Source organism: Cottoperca gobio, chromosome 13 (assembly GCF_900634415.1).
Source record: "Cottoperca gobio chromosome 13, fCotGob3.1, whole genome shotgun sequence".
In the NCBI taxonomy this organism is placed as follows: Eukaryota; Metazoa; Chordata; class Actinopteri; order Perciformes; family Bovichtidae; genus Cottoperca; species Cottoperca gobio.
The window spans coordinates 2,128,641-2,138,569 of record NC_041367.1 but is presented as its reverse complement, the minus strand read 5'-3'; the positions used below and the strand labels follow the sequence as shown (position 1 = coordinate 2,138,569).

The window sequence follows — 9,929 nt, the reverse complement described above, 5'->3', positions numbered from 1 at the left end:
ATGCTGATTAACATTATTGTTTTTTAGTTCAAGTTAAATGTGACTATAAAACCCTCTGATAACATTATTATTATTATTATTATTATTATTATTATTATTATTATTATTATTAACATTATTATTATTATTAACATTATTATTATTAACATTATTATTATTATTATTAACATTATTATTATTAACATTATTATTATTATTATTATTAACATTATTATTATTAACATTATTATTGAATTATTATAGTACTAAAGCATTATTTATATTATTATTATTATACATTATTATTATTATTAACATTATTATTATGGAGTTATTATATTTATTATTATTATTATTATTATTATTATTATTATTATTATTATTATTATTATTATTATTAATAACATTATTATTATTATTAACATTATTATTATTATTATTATTATTATTATTATTATTATTATTATTATTATTATTATTATTATATGTTGATCATTAATTAATTGCTGAAGCTTTTAGAGCACAAATTACACCAAAGCTAACCTGGTATGAAGTATCTCTACTGTTAAATATCTTGAAGACATGCGTGTGTGTGTGTGTGTGTGTGTGTGTGTGTGTGTGTGTGTGTGTGTGTGTGTGTGTGTGTGTGTGTGTGTGTGTGTAAGCATTTTTGCATCACCTCTCTTGTCTTATTATGTCTTCAGTATTTGAAAGCATAACTTTTCCCTGTTATATAACCAAAGGAAAATCTATTAAATGTGTATTATCTAAATACAATATGCATTTATGTGAATGACTCTCCTGTTAAGAGGTTAAAATACAGAATTAATTTATTATAAGTAAAAACGGGAAAAATTTGACAAAAAAAAAGAGATTTATAACAAGTTTTATTATCCTGTAATTATTGCATAACATGTTTAATCTATAGAGCGCTATGATCATGGATAATGTATGATGCTATTTCAGTTACACTTTAATAAATGAGAGGGAAAATATAAATGTTTTGATTCAGCATGTACATCTCTGTTAGTGTTTCTCTTTACAAGAGGAGTGTTTGACTTCTTAGCTCGCTTCTTATCGTCCAGACAGATTTAAAGTTATCAGCCAATTGAAGAACACTCTGTAATGACAAGTTGGCAGTGTGTGTTAGAAAGAGATAAACAAAAGAGGCTGTTAGACTCTGATAGGAATATATAATATGCATAAATGAGCATTATCTTTTACTGTCCTGACAGAGCAAGAGTAAGATGCTTTACTGGTGATCTTCTTGTGCATGTGTTGCAGGGCTTCAGGATATTTGGTAGCATAGTGCCATCTGGTGATCGAAACAGCACTTCAGTTGATTCTTTTTAAAAATTTGTATTGCTATATTATCTGATTATTTCACTGTACCTGAGTTCCAAATATCAAGGAACTACAGGAATATCCCTCAACATTAAATCATATTTAAACTAATTCATTTCCTTTGTAGTTTTTAAGTTTAAATACTATAATGGAATTTCAATATATTCATTTAGTTAAGTTATAGTTGTTTTTATCCTATGTCTAGGACTTCATAAATAGATAGTTGCTTTTATGTTGTTGTTAAATAACCTTTGCTTATAAAAAGGTCCACAGATAGAAATGCACAGCAGCACTGAAAACCCAAATCTTTTGCTTCTTGGTTTGCTTGTTTAGTCTATTACACTGTTGTTGATGAAACGGTCCATGACGGGCCGTGGGAAAGAACAATAAACAGATGAAATGTCTCGGCTCTGCCTACAAACGAAAACACACTACATATCCCATCAGTGCTTGGCTGTTGAAGCTGAAGGTCAAAGGTCATGTCGCATCAATGAGCTAATAACAAACATGGCGGCGCTCGGTACAGCACGGTGCTTATTTCGGACCTACTCTCGGGTTAAACATGTTGAAAAGAGAAACCAAATGTTGGTCAGGTGTAGCGTCAGGACGCTCTGTAGCGGAACACAAGATAGCGGTATGTTTTAATGCAATGAATATCATTGCAGTTGCATTATTTTCATAACTGACACTGACCTTGTAGCGTGTTTGGTTAGCCTCGATACATTCAGTGCGGCTGTCAAACTAGCTTAACGAATCGGCCAGTTTAAGATTGCCTTACCTATTTGCAAAGATATAGACCACGTAGAAGAATGGTTAATGTTTTACACAAGTAATGCCAGTATGTATATGAATTCGGCATTAAGGTAGTTAATGAAATGTTAGCAGATTTGTCATTACATCTAATATTAATGGTTAAAGTGCTAGCTGCCCACAGCGTTAGCATAACTTTACAATTCATAACAACGTTAATTTCACCAAAGGAAGATGGCAGAAACTGGTCACATTAATTATGACAGTTGAGTTTTATTCACAAGAGGTTCTGCATTGTGTACACATTGCTATGTCGTATTGAAGAGAGGAGCTGTGTGGTTTTTGAAAGGTCTTATGATTAGCTCGGTTCTTATCGTCCAGACAGATTTAAAGTTATCAGCCAATTGAAGAACACACTGTAATGACAAGTTGGCAGTGTGTGTTAGAAAGAGATAAACAAAAGAGGCTGTTAGACTCTGATAGGAATATATAATATGCATAAATGAGCATTATCTTTTACTGTCCTGACAGAGCAAGAGTAAGATGCTTTACTGGTGATCTTCTTGTGCATGTGGTGCAGGGCTTCAGGATATTTGGTAGCATAGTGCCATCTGGTGATCGAAACAGCACTTCAGTTGATTCTTTTTAAAAATTTGTATTGCTATATTATCTGATTATTTCACTGTACCTGAGTTCCAAATATCAAGGAACTACAGGAATATCCCTCAACATTAAATCATATTTAAACTAATTCATTTCCTTTGTAGTTTTTAAGTTCAAATACTATAATGGAATTTTAATATATTCATTTAGTGAAGTTATAGTTGTTTTTATCCTATGTCTAGGACTTCATAAATAGATAGTTGCTTTTATGTTGTTGTTAAATAACCTTTGCTTATAAAAAGGTCCACAGATAGAAATGCACAGCAGCACTGAAAACCCAAATCTTTTGCTTCTTGGTTTGCTTGTTTAGTCTATTACACTGTTGTTGATGAAACGGTCCATGACGGGCCGTGGGAAAGAACAATAAACACATGAAATGTCTCGGCTCTGCCTACAAACGAAAACACACTACATATCCCATCAGTGCTTGGCTGTTGAACTGAAGGTCAAAGGTCATGTCGCATCAATGAGCTAATAACAAACATGGCGGCGCTCGGTACAGCACGGTGCTTATTTCGGACCTACTCTCGGGTTAAACATGTTGAAAAGAGAAACCAAATGTTGGTCAGGTGTAGCGTCAGGACGCTCTGTAGCGGAACACAAGATAGCGGTATGTTTTAATGCAATGAATATCATTGCAGTTGTATTATTTTCATTAACTGACACTGACCTTGTAGCGTGTTTGGTTAGCCTCGATACATTCAGTGCGGCTGTCAAACTAGCTTAACGAATCGGTCCAGTTTAAGATTGCCTTACCTATTTGCAAAGATATAGACCACGTAGAAGAATGGTTAATGTTTTACACAAGTAATGCCAGTATGTATATGAATTCGGCATTAAGGTAGTTAATGAAATGTTAGCAGATTTGTCATTACATCTAATATTAATGGTTAAAGTGCTAGCTGCCCACAGCGTTAGCATAACTTTACAATTCATAACAACGTTAATTTCAACGAAGGAAGATGGCAGAAACTGGTCACATTAATTATGACAGTTGAGTTTTATTCACAAGAGGTTCTGCATTGTGTACACATTGCATCTCGTATTGAAGAGAGGAGCTGTGTGGTTTTTGAGATTTTATGATAAACCATCTTTTGTCGATATTAACAGTTAAATATAGTAATATTTGGTAAGAGTCTGGTCTGTGTTCTTTTACTATGAGTTAAAAATAAATATTAGATCTGTTGTGAAGCTGACTAGCTTTAGTTAAGCTACATGTCAGCTGCTTTAACAGCAATATAAAATTAGCAAAGATCTTTGAGTGCTAATATTTAAATTGTGCAAGTGATTAATTTTGTAACCTTTTCTCCAGCCCTCTCAGACAACGCTAAGTTCACAGATCCGGCTGTGCAGGACATCCTCACCAGGATAACAGGCCTGGACCTGCAAAAAGTGTTCCGACCCATTAAACAGGACCTGAAGCCGCCCACATATAAACTCATGACTGATGAGCAACTGAAGCAGGTGCCCTTTACATAAACCATAATAGCCCCTCTCAATCTCTCACACCCATGTCACAGTCACACATGTTTCATCCAATTCCTTGTGTGTGTTTCCAGGCGGTGGATTTAGCCACAGATCAGGCAAAGAAGTTGCTGCAGATGCCCCCCGTCCTGCCGGAGAGGAAGCCCATCAACGATGTGCTGTCTGAGGACAAGATCCTGGATGGCATGATCACAGCCAAATATGTCTTCACAGACATCACTTTCAACATTCCACACAGGGTATGCACGACGTGGGGTTTTCTTGTGTGTAACTGAGGGCTGGATTGGTGATTTCTTTAGAGCATGCCACAGTGAGTCAGCATAGGTTTCAAGCCAAGGTCAGGTTGAATGAGTGTTGACAAATGTTTCTTCAAGAAGACAGTTCAGACTGTAACACATGTAACACCTGGTTCGCAAGCTGTGTAGTTGCTCCCATAACATTTTGATGTCATAGATTTATGTGCTAACAGCTCACCAGTGTTATTGTTTTTTTGTCCCCTATATACACTGTATATGCTTTGTTTTTCCCACAGGAGAGGTTCATTGTTGTACGGGAGCCCAACGGGGTCCTTAGGAAGGCGACGTGGGAGGAAAGAGACCGGCTCGTTCAGGCCTACTTCCCCAAGAATGGACGCAAAATTATACCACCTCTTCTCTTCAAGGAGGAGAACCTGAAGGTAGGAACATGCCGGCCTCCTCTAGTTATCTGAGATGACTGTTTCCTGTAGTGACATAAAGACTAGGATTAAAGTAACAACAAACGACAATGAGACTTTGTCTTCGTCTACTCCAGCGTAAAAACATAATGACTTCAGCTCTAGATTCGTGCTTCCCCGTCTCGCCCAGCTCTACATTTTTAGTTTCCCCGTTTCCTTCAGTAGCAGCCCCTTTGACCTGCACAGTTAACTGGCTTTAAATATAGCTAATCCTGCACACCCGTTTACGTTTGTAAGCGTGTGTATTGTTTTCACAATACGCTTATTGTATCTGATGAATGTTTCAAGACTAAAATGTAATATTATCTTTAAATGAAACTTCTGCATGTTATGTATGCACATGAAGACAGGATCGATCATATTCAGTCTTCACAACTTTCCTTAGTTGACAATAACCAAAAAGAAAACGGCGTTATTATCGCTGAACAGGTGCACTTAGCAGGAGGTGGGATGGAGTTATGCTGAGCAATGTGAGAGGACACTTTACAGTTTATCCTAATTGTCATAGTTTACTGTTTTTTGCAGGTATCGTAAAAAAAACTGCACCAATGGGAATAATAAGATGCACATATCGTGCACTTACAGAGGTCAATCACACTCCTGACTTTAGAGTGCCCCTGCACGTTCAACGAGGAGGAAGCAGAAAAGATTTTTAAAGATTTGTTCCAGATCTTTTTGTTGCTTTCATACCACCATTTAAATGTGTTTTAAAGCACTTTAATCACAGTGATCTTTTGACTTTGTGGGAAAAGCACAGATGTTTCTAATAACTTTATCAAAGTTTTGGTTCTATTCAAGTGTCCCAGTGAGCGTGCCATACCGGGTCCCTGAAAATAAATGTAATGTGTCCATTGTTAATGTTATTAGTAACACCTGCGTTACCAAACTGTGACGTGTCCAAATGACTGCTGAGACAAAGGTCTACTTTTTTGTAGCCATGAGCAGCTCTTTAAAATCTGTAAAAAGATGTATACACACTACACCACAGTATTCCAATTTCTAGTAATCCGTCCAGTATATTCAGCTTCCTCTAAACTTGGATAAGAGTTCATATATATATATATATAATATATATATTATATATATATATATATAAATATATATATATATATATATATATATATATATATATATATATATATATATATATATATATATATATATATATATATATATATAAAAATATATATATATATATATATATATATACACAATGATAAAGATGTAAACTGTCTTCCTTGCACCATTGCAGTCCTGAGAAGAGATCTAATCAGACAAAATAAGTGAAAGTGTGTGTGTGTGTGTGTGTGTGTGTGTGTGTGTGTGTGTGTGTGTGTGTGTGTTGACCCATTTCTACGTCTCTCTTCATTAGATGGTGTTTTCCCAGGACCGCCATGAGGATGTGTTGGACTTGTGTGTGGCCCAGTTTGAACCGGACTCTGCGGACTACATCAGGGTGAGATGACGGGTTATTGTGACCTGATCACCGGCTGCACTCTGGAGACTGCGTTCAGCCGGTTAGACCATGACATGTCCTCAGTCAGCACTATATTTGCTTTGGGTCACTTGATACAGAGTGTGGGTTGGAAGTGTATGAATTTGATGTGAAGAGCATTGTGCTGAGTATCTACAACATCCAGGGGATTTAACAGGGCGGAACAATTTGGAAAACTTTATTTAATTGCAATTATTTTGACAGATATTGCGATATGAGTCACAGTATTTGAGGGAAGGATCCTGGTGGGATTGTTCCAGGATCTACACACACACACACACATTTTGATATTGCAATAAAATTCAGATTTAATTGTTCATCCCTATACTTTAGGCTCATATTCGTTCTGTATTGTGTCCAGGTACATGCAGCCACCTATGAGGACATGGCTAAGAACGACAAATATGAGCAGCTGCACTCCACCAGACATTTCGGAGGCATGGCGTGGTACCTGATCAACGCTCGCAGGATGGACGGGCTTATAGTGAACATGCTGAAGAGAGGACTGTGAGTGTGTGTGTGTGTGTGTGTGATGAATGATTGCATAGTTAATGCAGCAATGAGAGTTTTTGTAATTGATGTTCAAGCTGGAATATCTGTCTTTGTTGGTACTCGGCTGCACACCAGCTTCTCTACCTGCTGGCTCAGAGCTGTGACCTAACCCCTCAGTGTGTGTGTGTGTGTGTGTGTGTGTGTGTGTGTGTTGTGTGTGTGTGTGTGTGTGTGTGTGTGTGTGTGTGTGTGTGTGTGTGTGTGTGTGTGTGTGTGTGTGTGTGTGTGTGTGTGTGTGTGTGTGTGTGTGTGTGTGTGTGTGTGTGTGTGTGTGTGTGTGTGTTTCCAGGCTCCAGGATGTGGTGAGTCTTGTGTCTCTGTTCCACATGGTCCACCCCCACAGCGAGTCAGCCCAGGAAGCTGCCAGCCAGCAGGCCACTGGCGCCGACCTGCTTAAAGTGAGAACAACTGAACCTTGACTGGAAATATGTGCTGACTCGTAGCTCTGTTTTACACTTCTGTTTACTTTGCTATGTGTATATTATGTATTTCCATTTGATCCACAAATGATCCAGGTCATATGAATCATGTCCCTCAGGTATTGGAGTAAATCAGGAGTCAGTGTAGCTCTTAAGAGGTCGAGTCAAGGCCGTCTCATCTTAAGTTTCCTATGTGCGAGGGTTTGGGTTTGTCTCCGGCGTGGGAACAGCGGGGCCAAGGCCAGGACACATCAGGTCTTATTAGCGCTCGCAGCTCCTTGGCCTTGAAGCAGTGGGAGGGACATTGAGAATGACAGCCATTTAATGTGCAAGGTTAGCAGCAGGAGACACGGGTGTGTGTCTGTCTGCTGCAGTCACTATCATGCAAGGCCTCTCATTTAGTCATGCGTGATTGTGAAGCTGTGTTTTATTAGTCTGTCGCTAAAAATAATTAATACTGTGATTTGTAGATGTTTGCACTGCCCCAACCTCAAAGTAATTGGCTCCTTTGGCTGACCTCTGACCCTTGTCCTTGCAGATCTATGCCCAGAAGGAGTCCCAGAGGTCGGGCTACATCGAGCTGACCCTGCAGGCGTATGAACAGATGGCTGCGGAGAGCGCCGCTGCCTGACCGGCCCACTCCTAGATAGAAATATACAAATTCATCCACAATGAGGACGGGTGCCCATAAGCTCTAGACATGAACTGATTGGGTTGGAGAGCAGCCTTCACAGCCATGTACTGAAGATTGAAACTTCTCGTGTGACGCACAAAGTGACTCGTCTTCGTGTGCGACGCCGAGTCGATTAATGTATATAGCAAAATAAAGATCTTTGTACTCGACGTGTTGTTGGAGTTAAATAACTTAAAGCCTGGATAACATAAAAGACTTTATTGATTGAAGCTTATTTTTCAAGTCTGATACAGCAGCATCCATCCTTTTAAAAACACAACACATGTAAGGCACTTTGAACATACTGTCGATTTCATGAGTTTATCTGAAGATGCAAGCTTTGAGAAGTAAACATGAACCAAACTGAAGATGATATAAAGACACTAAATACAACACGATGCAGGAAGTGTCCAAATCAGGGCTTGTTCAACATGTGAGTGAAGTAATAATAACGCTCTGACGAAGATGGATCCAGCAGGAAACATGGATTTACTTCAGGAATGAAAGCAATATTCAAACTTCCTCTCGGCTTGGAGTAAAACTCTTCATGCAATCAGCTGATAAAAACATGAGGAACATTCGACCCCTGATGGAAAGATTTTAAACTGATACTTAAATTAGTGATCACAAACCGTCTTGTTTAAATAGAAAATGTGTAGTGTAAAAAAAACCAGCCTAAACTGGCAGCCATGTATTCCATATTTCTCCTTCCACACATTTGGGTCCCTTTCAATCAACCACTTTAAGTACAGCCTGCACTTTCCACTGGTTACTGAAGACTGCAGATTTATTTGAGGTTACACCTGCCTTCTTGGAGATGTTATGAACAATTTAGTCCTATAGTACCACAATTTTACAAAAACCAGATAAAGTACATCTTATATTATTTCAGTTATCGCAACCAAGAAAAAGAAAAGCTTGTAAATGAAGCTTGAAGGCGTTTTAGTCTTCGGGTCGCTTCTCATGCTCCTGTGAAAACCCTTCCAGTTCTTTGGTCACTGAAATAACAGAAAAGTTTGGCTCGTGAGAGATCCCTCTTCCTAATCACTCAGAAGATCCTCGTCCAGGTTGACGTCTGTGGTGTCGATATCTTCCAGGTCAAAATTGTCCAAATCCAGATCATCCAGGGCCTACAGGTAGAAAACAAAAAGAAGTTACCATTTAGACGTTAATTTAGGTTTGTAACGGTACACAACATTAATGGTTTGGTATGTACTTCTGTTTATTTATAATAATAATAATAATAAATAAAAAGTATTATAATAATACTTATAATAATAATACTTATTGTTATAATAATAATACTTATTGTTATAATAATAACAAGTATTATTATTATTATTATAACAATAAGTATTATTATAACAAGTATTATTATTATAACAAGTATTATTATTATTATAACAATAAGTATTATTATTATTATTATTATTATAACAATAAGTATTATTATTATTATTATTATAACAAGGATTATTATTATTATTATTATTATTATTATTATTATAACAAGGATTATTATTATAACAAGTATTATTATTATAACAAGTATTATTATTATAACAATAAGTATTATTATTATTATTATTATAACAATAAGTATTATTATTATTATTATTATTATATAACAAGGATTATTATTATTATTATTATAACAAGTATTATTATTATTATTATTATTATTATAACAAGTATTATTATTATTATTATTATTATTATTATTATAACAATAAGTATTATTATTATAACAAGTATTATTATTATTATAACAAGTATTATTATTATAACAAGTATTATTATTATAACAATAAGTATTATTATTATTATTATTATAACAATACGTATTATTATTAT

At 36.1% G+C, this 9,929-nt stretch overlaps 1 protein-coding gene across 2 annotated transcripts; it reads left to right on the top strand.

The window, feature by feature from the left end:
- The first annotated feature begins 1,802 nt into the window (after positions 1–1,802).
- On the top strand, positions 1,803–8,245 carry mrps22 (mitochondrial ribosomal protein S22). 2 transcript variants are annotated; one of them, XM_029445641.1, is made up of 8 exons: positions 1,803–1,957; positions 4,049–4,200; positions 4,296–4,460; positions 4,754–4,897; positions 6,309–6,392; positions 6,793–6,938; positions 7,273–7,381; positions 7,941–8,245. In XM_029445641.1, the coding sequence occupies exons 1-8, from the start codon at positions 1,831–1,833 to the stop codon at positions 8,031–8,033; spliced, it is 1,020 nt and encodes a 339-aa protein (XP_029301501.1). In that variant the 5' UTR covers positions 1,803–1,830; the 3' UTR covers positions 8,034–8,245. The 2 variants fall into 2 exon arrangements, with proteins under 2 accessions (XP_029301501.1, XP_029301500.1); XM_029445640.1 differs by lacking the exon at positions 1,803–1,957 and adding an exon at positions 3,181–3,346.
- The last annotated feature ends 1,684 nt before the right edge of the window (positions 8,246–9,929 follow it).

Excerpts from the sequence above, each read along its gene's own strand:
- mrps22 (XM_029445641.1), top strand. The coding sequence starts at position 1,831 with ATGGCGGCGCTCGGTACAGCACGGTGCTTATTTCGGACCTACTCTCGG. Across the intron at positions 6,393-6,792 it reads ACTCTGCGGACTACATCAGG|GTACATGCAGCCACCTATGA; the intron begins GTGAGATGACGG and ends TATTGTGTCCAG. Across the intron at positions 6,939-7,272 it reads AACATGCTGAAGAGAGGACT|GCTCCAGGATGTGGTGAGTC; the intron begins GTGAGTGTGTGT and ends GTGTGTTTCCAG.